The following is a 13,845-nucleotide window of genomic DNA, read 5'->3' as shown; positions in this document are numbered from 1 at the left end:
TTCCAATTTATGAAGAGAGCCATGTTGGCACATCTGGGGAAACCCGAATCTGAAGGCTTCCCGGTTTTCCCCACCCAGTTGAAAGTTCAAGATGAGGGGGGAATTGTAAGGAGTTAGATGATACGTAGCCATAACAACATTCTTTCTAGAAAGCCAAGGTCATCTTTTGTCTCTGCACCTGACCGGAACTGGGTGGGTGGAACTGCCAGCATGGCAGTGGGAGATTGGACCATGGGATGGGATTATGGGTGGGTGGGTGGGCAAGATCTTGAACTTTCAACTGGGTGGGAAGCCTTTAGATTCGGATTTTCCCAGATGTCTCAACATGGCTCTCTTAATAAATTGGAACTTTGAGGAATCCTTTGCCTCGGACCCTGATTTCATTTTGGATGCTATTTGGAACCCTGATACTAATCTTTGGATGCATTTTCTCACGCGACCTTTTCCGTCGTAAACTGTACATAGGCCATGACCACTGGCCTAGCTGTTTTCAAATGAATCTAGTACTTTTTTCAAATTTCATTTTTTCACCAGGTCTGGCCCGGCTTCACTGCTTATCCTGACTTCTCCAACCCAGACACTGACGAATGGTGGCTAGAAAACCTGAAACACCTCCACACTCAAGTTCCTTTCGATGGCCTTTGGATTGTACGTCTCCTCCTTCACTCCTCTTGGTTTCTGGGTAGCAAGGCTTGGATGACTCTAAATGAGGCGTTAGTAAAAAATAGAAATAGAAAACAAATAGAACTAGAAATAGAAAACAAATAGACATAGAAATAGAAAACAAATAGACATAGAAATAGAAAACAAATATAATAGATATCGAAATCGGGTCTGTGTGTGTATAACAGCACGTTTTCCAATTAGCACATTTTATTAAAAGAGAACAGTCTTCTTGAGCTGATGGACACGTATTTTAATAACGGCTTTTGTGAGATGCAGCTTACTTCATCTGATGCAATTGTGTGTTCATGGCTCCACGGAGCTCAGAAAAACTGTAAACAAAATTGTTAGTAAAAGTGATGCTAAACTCCTAGGTGTTTTTATTTTTTTATTTTTTTGCTAACATAGACCAATATGGCTCTCTATTTACACTTTCGGAGTGAGACCTTGAATTGAATTTTAATTCCACTCAAGTTTGACCCCGAAGGCCGTTTTCTGTAGGCTGGGTAACTGTTAAGCTTAGAATATCCCTGGCGTTTTTTTCAGGAGGCAACTGGACTTTCTTGTTTTTTCCTTGAAGACGTTTCGCTTCTCATCCCAGAAGCTTCTTCAGCTCTGACTTGGGATGGTGGGGAATGGAAGGATTTATATACCTTGCAGACAAAGCTGGTCATTTGCATCCTTTTAGAGGGTCGTTGAGGCCACTTGGAGGTTGCTCTGTGTCCACTCAGCGTCACCTGAGTGGTGCAAATGGTTTCTTTTTTTAAAAAAAATTATTTTAATTTTATCAATTTCATATATACATTCACAATTATATGATCTCATAACTGTTATTAATAATATGTAATTTTTCCCTACTGTTGACAATATACTTGAAGATTGCTTTTTTAACATCCCATAGATCCATCTTATCTTACAACAGTCCTACTTCTTCTTCCCTCCCTCCCTCTTTCCTTCCCTCGTTTCTTCTCTCCTACTCCCCTTCCTTCCCTCCCTCCTTCCCCTTCCCTCCTTCTCTCCTTCCCTCCTTCCTTCCTTCCTTCCCTCCTTCCTTCCTTCCCTCCTTTCTTTTCTCCTTCTCTCCTTCCTTTCCCCCTTCCTTTCCTCCTTCCCCCCTTCTCTCCTTCCTTCCCTCCTTCCTTCCCTCCTTTCTTCTCTCCTTCTCTCCTTCCTTCCCTCCTTCCTTCCCTCCTTTCTTCTCTCCTTCTCAAATGGTTTCTATAGTCTGCAATTTTTCCCTCTGGGAATCCATTCCTCCTCCCACACCATTCCAAGGGTCTTCATCCCAAATTGTACAGCTTAAACATCTGTAGGGATTCTCAGTCATCCATCAAGCTTTCGGTCCAGTTGCCTCCTGAAAAAAACACCTTTGGGGGAACCATGACTGAGAATTCCTACAGAATTACCCCTGGTTGTAGAAGGCCAGTGTTGATTGAGTTCAGCAGCCGGACTTCTTTTAACGGGTCTTCTTTGCTTTAGGACATGAACGAACCATCCAACTTTATTGATGGCTCAACAGAAGGGTGCTCCAAAGGAGATCTAGACAACCCTCCTTACACGCCTGGTAAGAAACACGATCACTTGAAATCACGGCTTGCGGAGAAGACATCCCTGGTGGGTCTTTCTTCCCCTCACCTGCCTTTCTCTCCACTTAGGGATCCTGGGAGGTTCCATTTCTGCAAAGACTATTTGCGCTTCAGCCAAGCAGAGGGTCTCCGTGCATTACAATCTCCACAACCTCTACGGGCTGATGGAGGCCAAGGCCACCTCAAGGTAGGCCAGGCTCCCCTGCCTTCGGGAATGGCTTTCTTTGGAGGTGAGAGCAATAGGACGTTTGCAGGGCCTTCTCCTCTTCCTCCTCTGTTTTTCTTCTTCCTCCTCTTCTCTTCCTTCTTCCTCTTCTCCTTTTCCTCCTCTTTTTCTTCCTCCTCCTCCTCCTCCTTCTCCTTTCTCCTCCTCTTCTCCTTCCTCCTCTTCTCTTCCTCCTCCTCTTCTTCCTCCTTCTTTCTCCTCTTCTCCTTCCTCCTCCTCCTCCTCCTCCTCCTCCTTTTCCTTCTTCTCCTTCCTCCTTCTCTCCTTCTCCTTTTCTTCCTCCTTCTCCTCCTGCTTCTCCTTTCTCCTCCTCTTCTGCTTCCTCCTCTTCTCTTCCTCCTCCTCCTTTCTCCTCCTCTTCTTCTCTTTCCTCCTCCTCCTTTTCCTCCTTCTCCCTCTTCTCCTTCCTCCTTCTCTCCTTCTCCTTTTCTTCCTCCTTCTCCTGCTTCTCCTTCCTTCTCTTCTCTTCCTCCTCCTTTCTCCTCCTCTTCTTCTCTTTCCTCCTCCTCCTTTTCCTCCTCCTCCTTCTTCTCCTTCCTCCTTCTCTCCTTCTCCTTTTCTTCCTCCTCCTCCTGCTTCTCCTTTCTCCTCCTCTTCTTCCTCCTCTTCTCTTCCTCCTCTTCTTCCTCCTCTTCCTTTCTCCTCCTCTTCTTCTCCTTCCTCCTCCTTCTTTTCCTTCTTCTCCTTCTCTCCTCCTTTTCTTCCTCCTCCTCCTCTTCTCCTTCCTCCTCTTCTCTTCCTCATCTTCTTCCTCCTCCTCCTTCCCCCTCCTCTTCTTCTCCTTCCTCCTCCTTCTTTTCCTCCTCCTCCTTTCCTTCTCCTTCCTCCTCCTCCTCCCTCCTCCTCCTTCCTTTGCCCTGCTGAGGATTCGTCAGCCTTGCAAATACGACCATTATTCTTGACCGGGTTTATTTTTTTATTTCTATTCTCCTGGCAGGGCTCTAGTTGAACTCCGGGGGAAGAGGCCCTTCGTTATTTCACGCTCCACTTTCCCAAGCCAGGGCAGGTATTCCGGACACTGGCTGGGAGACAACCGGAGTGAATGGAAGGATATGTTTTGGTCCATTCCAGGTACCCCCTCCCCCACCCCACCCTCACCTGCTTCCGGGTGGTCATTTTGAATTTCTGCTGCTCCTGTCATACGCAGACTGTTAAACGCTCCATTATCGATGTGCGTTTTACAAAGTCAATCTAAAGCTCTCCTACACGCAGGGCCGAAACTTGTAAACGGGAAACTTACAAGAAAGTTGGCCAGCAGAGCAATAACATATCAGAACTCCTGGCATTCCGACTATTTCCAAACCTAGTTCAAAGCCCTTTATCTAACTGATAACCCAGCATTGCCTGGGTATTTATTTATAGGGAGAAAATATCCAGACCAAACGTAATTTCTAATGTTGGATTTTTCCCCTTACCAGAGGGAGCCCTCTGGTGAGGGACTGTGAAGATGCCATCTTACGGCAGTACGGTAGAAGCCATTTTAAGGCACAACAGGCTGTATCTTAACAGAATACCACCCCCCCCCAAGGGGTCTTAGGGGTGTCTTATCCCCACAGTATTTTTTCCCAGAGAGTAAGCCATCTGGGTACCAAGTTTGGTTGAAATTGCTCAAGGTGTTCCAGAGTTATGCTGGAACACACACACACAGAGCTGTTTTTATAGAGAAAGATTTTGACCAATAAATACATGGCTCTCCAAAATACCTGGGAGATCCTTCCATAGTTAGGAGATCTCATCCTGGATGAAGGTCAGACCTCCCCAAGCACTCCAGTGATCTCTGTGACCTCTTGTGGCCAGAGGTTGACCTCATTTGGCCTCTGTCTGGATTCCCTTAGGCCTGCTGAGCTTCAGCCTCTTCGGAGTCCCGTTGGTCGGGGCCGACATCTGCGGCTTCTCCAGCTCCACCTCGGAAGAGCTCTGCGTTCGCTGGACGCAGCTGGGAGCCTTCTATCCCTTTTCCCGCAATCACAACACTCAGCTTGAGAAGGTGAGGGGCAGTGGGGGTGGGGGTGGAGGGCTCATTGGGATTTGGGGGTTCTCCGAACTGTGCAGAATCTTAGCTAGGGGTTCTCCCAAACCAGTGGTGAGATTCAAATTTTTTTTTACTACCGGTTCTATGGGCGTGGCGGGAGTGGCATGGCATGGCTTGGTGGGCGTGGCAGGGGAAGGTTACTGCAAAATCCCCATTCCCTCCTGATCAGCTGAGACTCAGGAGGCGGAGAATAGATGGGGCGTGGCCAGCCAGTGATGGTATTTGCTGGTTCTCCGAACCACTCAAAATTTCCGCTACCGGTTCTCCAGAACTGGTCAGAACCTGTTGAATGCCACCTCTGTTCCGAACCTCCAGCAGCCCCCCCTTTTTTTGAGAGCACCGGAAAGCGATTAGCTGATGCCTTCTGCACTGTTGGCTCTTCCACTCGACCCCACAGCCCTCACTCACGACCCTCCCTCACGCTCCCCCTTCCCCTCTCAACAGGCTCAAGACCCCACGGCCTTTAGCCCAGCAGCCCGGACGGCCATGAAGGCAGCGTTAGAACTCCGTTACACCCTGCTGCCCTTGCTCTACTCTCTCTTCCATCGGGCTCATCTGCAAGGGGACACGGTCGCCCGGCCCTTGTTTTTTGAGTAAGTCCTTGGCTACGTTCGGGGGAGGATTCTCGGATGAGTTGCAAGACAACAGTGCGAAACATTTCAAAAATGGGACTTCAGAGGGAGTTTGGGAAGCGCCTTAAGGAAGAACACAATTCGTAATGAACCCCGGTCATCTTTTTAATTTCTTTTAAAATATTTTTATTTATACCTTTTTCTTAACGTGTATAAGTATTTAGTAAACAGTGTATTGTCTGGGTCATTTTACATGTACGTAATACGAAATGAGATAGGTTGACATTAAGGATAAAGGATAAAGAAGATACAGAATACTTTTTAACACCAGTCATCCTTTTTTCTTATGAGGGTCTTCCTTTGGGGACTAAGAAATTCCGGATAGCTTATGCTTAAGATCAGGAATGATATAAATGGTTTAAAGTTAGCCTGGCAAGGAGGAGCTAAGCTCAATGTAAAGATGTTATCAATTTCCTATTCTTTTTTCCAATATATTTTAGACTGTTTTTGTTAAAGATTTATACCGTGTATGGGTTCTGGGAAGTCGGGGGAGGGTTGGGGGGGAGGGGGAGAGGGAGGGATGCATATTAGGCTTGACGAGGGGTGTTAGATTTTGATGTAATATGATTGCACATGTATACTGTCTTCTCTTATTTTTCCTTTAAAACTAAGATATGTTAAGTATATTGATATGGAATTTTTAAAAATTCAAAATTTTCATAAAGCTTTGCACGAAGAGATTGGATCGTCTTGATGATGCTTACTTGATGATGCTTACCGCCTTCTGCCGATTACCTCCCTAAATCGACCAATTAGATCGCACAGACTGGGCCTCCTCCGAATTCCATCTGCCAGTCAATACCGACTGGCGACCACGCGGAGGAGAGCCTTTTCTGTTGCTGCCCCGACCCTGTGGAACGAGCTCCCCATGGAGATCCGCACCCTCACCACTATCCAGACCTTCCGCGCAGCCCTCAAGATCTGGCTCTCCCAGCAGGCCTGGGGATAGGCTCCTAATTACCCGCCCGAGTGTTTGACTGCTGAATGAAAGTTGGGTTTTTATTACTTTTCTGTTGTTCACATATTGTTTTGTTTTGACCTTGCACCTCCCCTTCCTTGTGGTTGTAAGCCGCCCTGAGTCCCCTCAGGGAAAAGGGCGGCATATAAATCCCAATAAATACCTAAAATACCTAAATAGAGTTGGGTTCATCAGTCGGAACCTTGACCCTAGGCTTCCGAAGGGAAGGTCCCTTCAAGGATCCCTGGGTGGTTGTGGGTCTTCTTAACGGGACACAGATGGTAATTGCAATGGCGATGATCCCTTCTGGTAGGTTCCCAAAGGATGAGGCCACCTACGCCGTGGAGAAGCAGTTCCTTTGGGGACGAGTCCTGCTGGTGACGCCCGTTCTGGAACCTGGCGCAGATTCAGTGATCGGTTACTTCCCCAAAGGCGTTTGGTACGACTACTACACGGTAAGAGACGGGGCCCTTGAGCTCCTGTCATGGTCCCACCTCTCCGGAGTCCAGGAGAGCCCCATTTCTGAAAACCCCGGGGGTACCTTCGCCCTCCAAAAGCTTTTCACCCACCTGGGGTCTTCTCCTCGCCCTCTTCAGGGTTCTTCGGTGAACAGCAGCGGGGAGAGCTTGAAGATGGCAGCCCCTCTGGATCACATCAATGTCCATGTGCGAGAGGGCACCATCCTGCCAACTCAGGTGAGACCAGAAGATGCCCTAACTCATCCTTTCGCTGCCCCCCGCTGATTTTGGATAAACCTCTGAGAGGTTTATCCAAAACCAGGGTTCTCTAGGCAAGGTTATACGCGAGCAACCTGATCCCATCTCCCTCCGTAGGATCCCGTAGCTTGGACCCAAAAGAGAATCTTAAGATCTCTCCTTTCTGTCTTACCTCAGGTTTCAGCGCCATTTGTTATGTCAATAACGATGACTTTTCAGCCCAGAGATATTTCCCACAACAGCTTAGAATGGTGTTTTTTCTCAACCTTGGCCACATTAAGAGGGTGGACTTCATTTCCCAGAATTCCCCAACCTTCTAACTTCGGAATCAGAATTTGAGCTGGAAGGGACCTTGGAGGTCTTCTAGTCCAGCCCCTTGCTCAAGCAGGAGACCCTATACCAGTGGTGGGTTTCAAAAAAATTTTGGAACCTCTTCTGTAGGTGTGGCCTGCTTTCCGGGTCCACTGGTGGAACCTCTTCTAACCGGTTCGGTAGATTTGAAGAGTGGGAAGCAGAGGAGAGAAGAAAGATAGGGAGAGAGGGATAGGAGAGAGGGTGAGGGGGGAAGATGAGGTCTATAAGGAGGAGTGGTAAGGGGAGAGAGGAGAAGGAGAAAGGAAGGGGAGGTAGAGTAGAAAATGATGGAGGGAAGGCAGGATGTAGAAGAGTGGGAAGCAGAGAAGAAAGATCGGAACAGAGGGATAGGAGAGAGGGTGAAGGGGGAAGATGAGGTGTATAAGGAGGAGTGGTAAGGGGAGAGAGGAGAAGGAGAAAGGAAGGGGAAGTAGAGTAGAAAATGATGGAGGGAAGAAAGGATGTAGAAGAGTGGAAAGCAGAGGAGAAAAGAAAGATAGGAAGAGAGGGATAGGAGAGAGGGTGAGGGGGGAAGATGAGGAGTATAAGGAGGAGTGGTAAGGGAAGAGAGGAGAAGGAGAAAGGAAGGGGAAGTAGAGTAGAAAATGATAGAGGTAAGAAAGGATGTAGAAAGGGGGAGGAGAGAGGGGGAAGAAAGTGTCGGATAAGGTATAAATATGGTGTATGGAGAGCAGAAGAGCCAATAGCTGTTTTTTTTCCCCCTTTGGTAGATGATGGTAAGATGAATTGATGTAATTACTTAATAATACAACTTGATATTGACTATGTAATAGTATACATGTGATTATATGCTATGAAAATGGAAAATAAAAAAAAAATTTCTATGTAAAAAAGGTTCCCACGATCGCGCAGATCCTCGGAAACATTTTTTTACTACCAGTTCGCAGCCCCAGGGACAATCGTCCCTCTCGGTTCGGCTGATTTCACCCCTGATCATCATGTCACGCAGGGTCTAGCAGCCAAATGCAGCCTCTGGGCTATAAGCGGAAGGGAAAGACACGGTTGCCTCGATGAAAATCTTTCACTCAGGACTGTCCCAAGTGACACCCTCCCCTCTCCTCCCCTCCCTCGGCTGGCGTCTTTCAGAAACCCGGAGGCAGCACTTGGTCGACCCGCCGGAACCCCCTGACCCTGATCGCAGCCTTATCGCAGACCTCCAACGCCTGGGGAGATCTGTTTTGGGACGACGGCGACAGCTTGGACACCTTTGAAAAAGGCGACTATTCCTACCTGGTCTTCAACGTCACGCAGGTAAGAAGGTCCCACCTGGGAGCCTTGAGGAAGGAAGGAGCTTCTTTTGCTCGGTTCTCTTTAGACCCCCTGATCTAAACCTTTCCCCCCCTTTTTGGGGGGGACAAAACATTTTTTTGGGGGGTGGAAACTGATCCACTTGTCTACATAACCACAGTTAGCAGTGATGGAAGGTCGCTGTAGCAGCCATTTATTATCTCTCTCTGTTTAGATTTCAGATTTCAGATTTAGTTTATTTGTATGCCGCCCTTCTCCGGGAGGGACTCAGGGCGGCAAACAATTCAAAAGGGGGAAAAGGGGAACATAAAAACAAAATACAAATAATAAAAGTAGACAACAGTTGCACAACCATACATGTCGAGAGGGGAAGGGAACTCATCACCCCCAGGCCTGCCGGCAAAGCCAGGTTTTGACGGCTTTTTGGAAGGCCTGGAGAGAGGTGAGGGTCCGAATCCCTGCGGGGAGTTCATTCCAGAGGGCCGGAGCTGCCACAGAGAAGGCCCTCCCCCGGGTAATAGCCAGGTGGCATTGGCTGGTAGATGGCACCCGGAGGAGGCTGACACTGTGAGATCTAATGGGTCTGTGGAAGGTAATTGGCAGCAGGCGGTCTCTCAAGTACCCAGATCCAATACCATGAAGGGCTTTATAAGTGACGACTAGCGCCTTGAAGCGTATCCGGAGACCGATCGGTAGCCAGTGCAGCTCGCGGAGGATAGGTGTAGCGTGGGTGTACTGAGGTGCACCCACGATCGCTCGCGCGGCTGCATTCTGGACGAGTTGAAGTCTCCGAATACTCTTCAAGGGCTGCCCCATCTAGAGCGCATACGAGCTCTCCTCCTTCTCTTTCTGCTTCTCCTCCTCCTTCTAGAACACCTTCGTCTCCACCGTCCTGCACTCCAATACCGAAGCCACCTCCATCACGGTGGATAAACTCAGCGTCTACGGAGTCCGCGAAGAGCCGAAAATAGTCACCGTCGCTGGCAAAAACTGGCCCTTCACTTATTTGACCAATCAGGTAACTAACTAATTTGTCTTTGTATTGTATTTATTTATCTTGTATGCCGCCCACTCCCGGAGGACTCCGGGCGGCTCACAAAAGACAAGGGAAAGGGGGGAACAAGACAAAGACAACATATTAAAAACAAAACCAACATTCACACTTTCCGTGGAGGTAGATGCTTCTCAGCTCCCCCCAGCCTGCTGGAGCAGCCAGGACTTGGTGGCTTTGCGGAAGGCCGGGAGGGTAGTAAGGGTCCGGATCTCGACAGGGGAGATCATTCCAGAGGGCCGGAGCAGCAACAGAGAAGGCTCTCCCCCGGGGAGTCGCCAGCCGACATTGGCTGGCAGATGGAATCCGGAGGAGACCCAACCTGTGCGATCTAATTGGTCTGAGAGAGGTAATTGGCAGGAGGCGGTCTCTCAGGTACCCAGGTCCGATGCCATGTAGGGCTTTATAGGTAGCGACCAGCACCTTGAAGCGGATTCGGAGACTAATGGGTAGCCAGTGCAGCTCGCGGAAGATAGGTGTGACGTGGGTGTACCTGGGTGCAGCCACAATCGCTCGCGCAGCTGCGTAATTGCTTATTCAGACCAGGGGTCTCCAAATGTGGCGACTTTAGGACTTGTGGGCTTCGACTCCCAGAATCGCTCAGCCAGCAGGGAGAAAGGATCCGTCTTATTTGGTTCTCGCAACGTGCAGATTGACCCAAGTTGGTTTAAGGTAAAAGTAAAGGTTCCCCTCGCACATCTATGTGCTAGTCGTTCTGGACTCTAGGGGGCGGTGCTCGTCTCCGTTTCAAACCCGAAGAGCCAGCGCTGTCCGAAGACGTCTCCGTGGTTGGGTCAAGTGAGAGTCTTGTGCAATTCTTCAGATACTCCGTTTAAATATTCTCCGACTATTGTTAGATTTGTTATTTTTAATTCTTTCGCTTCTTGCTTTTCCCAGTTTCTTACCTGATGCATTTTTGAAGGACATTTATACTTTCCGACAAGGGTTAGACACGGCGTACGTACCAGTGGGGGGTTCTGGATCTCGTTGCAACCAGCATGGTCAACGGGGCCCAGCGTCCACCACATTAATGCATGCAGCACACACACATGCTTCCTTACGAAGGAGGAGAGCCTTCTCTCTGGCTGCTCCGACCCTCTGGAACGAGCTCCCCATGGAGATTCGAACCCTCACCACCCTCCAGGCCTTCTGTAAAACCCTTAAAACCTGGCTGTTCCGACAGGCCTGGGGCTAAAGAGCTTTTGCCCCCCTCCTCGAATGGTATGACTGTTGTGTGCTTTTAAATTGTGTATTGTTATGTTCGTCTTTTTATCCCCTGTTTGTACCCCCTTCCCTGACCGAATTGTGAGCCGCCCTGAGTCCCCTTCGGGGAAAAGGGCGGCATATAAATGAAATAAATCCTAATCCTAATGTGACGCCCCCGTGATGCTTCAGTTGCTCAGCGGAGCATCGCGCAGGCGCCGTATATGTGTACATGTGCGGAAGCGCCGAAGAGCTCAAATATAGGTCAGGAGGCGGGTCGGGCCCTCTGGAGCAGCGTACCGGAACGGTAGTCGATGCTCCCGGCAGGCACCGGTACCGGGGCCTGCAACCCATCACTGGTGCGAACGTTTCTCCTAGTAGAAAAGCAGAGTGTGGAAACGCCAGGAATGAGAACAACTCTGTTAAAGCAATGGTGCCATCCGCTCACTTGGCAATCTTTTGCCTTTCATCCCCAAAGGTCCTCCAGGTGCCCAACTTGCAGCTTCCCCTCAGCCAGGGTTTCTCCATTCGGTGGATGTGAGACCGGGGGGAACCTCCTCTGCCCACTCTTGCATGACGAACCCAACGCAAAGGAGGAGACGGAGCCGCTGCCTGTGGGGAACCTCGGCGTGGGATCCTCACGTGCCTCTGTGGCTGCCCCTCCCGGGCCGTGCCGTGGCCTCCGGGCATCTTCTCGGAAACGGCCTCCTCCTCCTCCTCCTCCTGCTTCTCGGAAGGGACCGTCTCTTTCTGCCGCTTCTGCTCTCGCGCTTTTCGGCACAGCCCTCTCGTCGTCTTCCGTGTTTCGCTCCTCCGCATGTCGCCAGACGTCTCTTCCACTCCGCGGGTGGCGCGTTCTTTGCTCCTTTTTCCTGGGGAAAGGAGAACTTTTGAGTCAAAGTCACTGGGATCGAGTCCCTGATGGGTCAGGAACTTTCTTTTTCAGGAGGCAGCTGGACTTCCTGGGTTTTTTTTTTTCTTTGAAGAAGTTTCGCTTCTCATCCAAGAAGCTTCTCCAACTCTGACTTGGGTCTGTCTCTCCACCATCCAGTCAGAATCCGAAGAAGCTTCTTGGATGAGAAGCGAAACGTCTTCAGAGAAAAAAAAACAGAACGTCTGGTTGCTTCCTGGCGGGGAAAAAAGCCCCTTTGGGACCTAAAGGGGACGGTTGAATTTATGATCAGACCTTTTTGCAGAAAATATAGAACCTTTGAGCGGAAAACTGAAGCTGGACGGCCTCCGTTCCTTGTGCAGAGGCCCCTCTCTCTTCCCCTGGGTTGAACCATGGTTGAGAGAAAGTCCAGAAATGTGTATGCATAAGTCTCAGCCTCCATCTCAAAGCCAGAAACGCCCTGAATTCCTACCTCAGTATCAAAAGTATTTTTGCTACTACCATTGTTGGTAAAACTTGCCATGGTTGAAAGGTGATATTTCACCCTGTAACAAATCTGGTTCATTTCCTGAACTGGTAAATAAATGCTTCTGAAGCACCGAGAACAGAGCCCAAAATGCCCAGCCCTTATTATTATGATTATTATTATTATTGCCAAAAGTTTTTTATTTTTAACATACACATAATATAATCCAAAGTATACCATCACATTTTAACAAACATTTTTTGAATATTCAATAATACATCAATTCCTCTTGCCATTAAGCCTCTTCAATTTTTATTTCCCCTTCTGCTTTCCATACACCATATTATAGTTCTATTTCATCTTCAACCCTTCTCCTCTCCCTCTCTTCTCCTCCCTCCTTTCTCCCCTCTGCCCTCTCTCTCTTCTCTACTTTCCCTTGCTCTCTCCCTCTCCTCTCCTCCCTTTCCATACCTTCCCTCTCTCCTACTCTTTCCCTTCCTTCTACTTCCCTCTCTTCTGCCTCCTTTCTCTCTCTCTCTCTCTCCCTTCCATTCTCTATTTTACGTGGTGGATTTCCGCCTTTTAGCAAACCCCGTTTAATATCAGTGGCATTAAAAATTATATCCCCAAAGGAAAAAAAAGATATTTTCCATATTGCTGGTTTTTCTTTTAAAGGTATACCTTTATACGAATTCCATTTGTTTCCTCCTCTCCCCCTCTTATTATTATTCGCCAACCTTGATTCTCTCTACCCTCGGATGGCCAAGTTACGGAAGCTTAATTTAACCGATAATGTTTATTTCACCAAGTTTGCAATTTTACCAAGGGTAATCTCTTGCACGGTGACAACGTTTGGCTTTTAAAATTTTGAGATTCGGAAGGGTTTGCTTGCCAATGGGGCAGGTTTAACTCTTTTGCACGCTAGTGTGAGAACTAGGGGGTGTGTTTCTCAGCAGTCCCACCCACCCACCCCCGAAATAGGGAGGGCACTTCGCCTTGCCGAGGTGGCGCAGTGGTTAGGGTGCAGTACTGCAGGCCACTTCAGCTGACTTGCTATCTGCAGTTCGGCGCTTCAAATCTCACCGGCTCAAAGGTTGACTCAGCCTTCCATCCTTCCGAGGTGGGTAAAATGAGGAACCGGATTGTTGTTGGGGGCGATATGCTGACTCTGTAAACCGCTTAGAGAGGGCTGAAAGCCCTATGAAGCGGTATACAAGTCTAACTGCTATTGCTATTGCCCTGCACTCACCTTCAGAATGAATGTCTATACACTGTGCTAAAATGCATAGGTTTCTACTTCAGAAAATCCAATTTGCACTGTTTTCCCACCCGCGTTTTTTCCCCCCCAACTGCTGGAGTTTGGGGGGATTTTGTTTTCCCCCTTAGTACCCTCCTTGCCCCCCCTGTCCTAAATCCCCAGCCCTGCTCAAGAGCCACAGCAGCTGTGGGTAGTGCTACTGCCAGCAAAACCACGATAGGGCTAGCTAAGCCTGATTTTGAGGTCCCCACTTCCTGCGAAGTCAACCTTGGTATGAGCAAAGGGTTTAGGGACCATCGCCATCAACGTATCCAGGGCAGTTTCTCATTTAGCTGTCCTGTTGAAACCCTCCCCCCCATTTTTTTTTACGAGAATGGCAAGGGTAGGTAGAAAAATATCAACAAATATAACGTATAGCAGTGTTGAGGAAATGGGACAACTTGAAGACGTGTGGACTTCTAACTCCCAGAATTCCCCAGCCAGCTAAGCTGGCTGGGGAATTCTGGGAATTGGAAGTCCCACATGTTTTAAAGTTGTGC

The 13,845-nt window shown here is 48.6% G+C and overlaps 1 protein-coding gene across 2 annotated transcripts in view; it reads left to right on the top strand.

Moving 5' to 3' along the window:
• The window catches only part of LOC106544831 (lysosomal alpha-glucosidase), a 34,063-nt gene extending 20,970 nt beyond the window's left edge, over positions 1-13,093 (top strand). For both annotated transcript variants that reach the window (XM_087729422.1, XM_087729423.1), the window contains exons 10-20: positions 535-648; positions 2,143-2,227; positions 2,319-2,436; positions 3,413-3,546; positions 4,311-4,462; positions 4,952-5,100; positions 6,411-6,552; positions 6,694-6,792; positions 8,275-8,439; positions 9,308-9,454; positions 11,169-13,093. In XM_087729422.1, the coding sequence (XP_087585548.1) occupies positions 535-648; positions 2,143-2,227; positions 2,319-2,436; positions 3,413-3,546; positions 4,311-4,462; positions 4,952-5,100; positions 6,411-6,552; positions 6,694-6,792; positions 8,275-8,439; positions 9,308-9,454; positions 11,169-11,231 (1,368 nt within the window). In that variant the 3' untranslated portion in view covers positions 11,232-13,093. The remainder of the gene's footprint in view (positions 1-534; positions 649-2,142; positions 2,228-2,318; positions 2,437-3,412; positions 3,547-4,310; positions 4,463-4,951; positions 5,101-6,410; positions 6,553-6,693; positions 6,793-8,274; positions 8,440-9,307; positions 9,455-11,168) is intronic.
• The last annotated feature ends 752 nt before the right edge of the window (positions 13,094-13,845 follow it).

This window comes from Thamnophis sirtalis, unplaced genomic scaffold (genome assembly GCF_051295495.1).
Source record: "Thamnophis sirtalis isolate CommonGarterSnake01/CBP01778 unplaced genomic scaffold, rThaSir2_p1.2 scaffold_14, whole genome shotgun sequence".
In the NCBI taxonomy this organism is placed as follows: Eukaryota; Metazoa; Chordata; class Lepidosauria; order Squamata; family Natricidae; genus Thamnophis; species Thamnophis sirtalis.
Note: the sequence above shows the minus strand (reverse complement) of the source record. Positions and strands in the feature narration are given on the sequence as shown.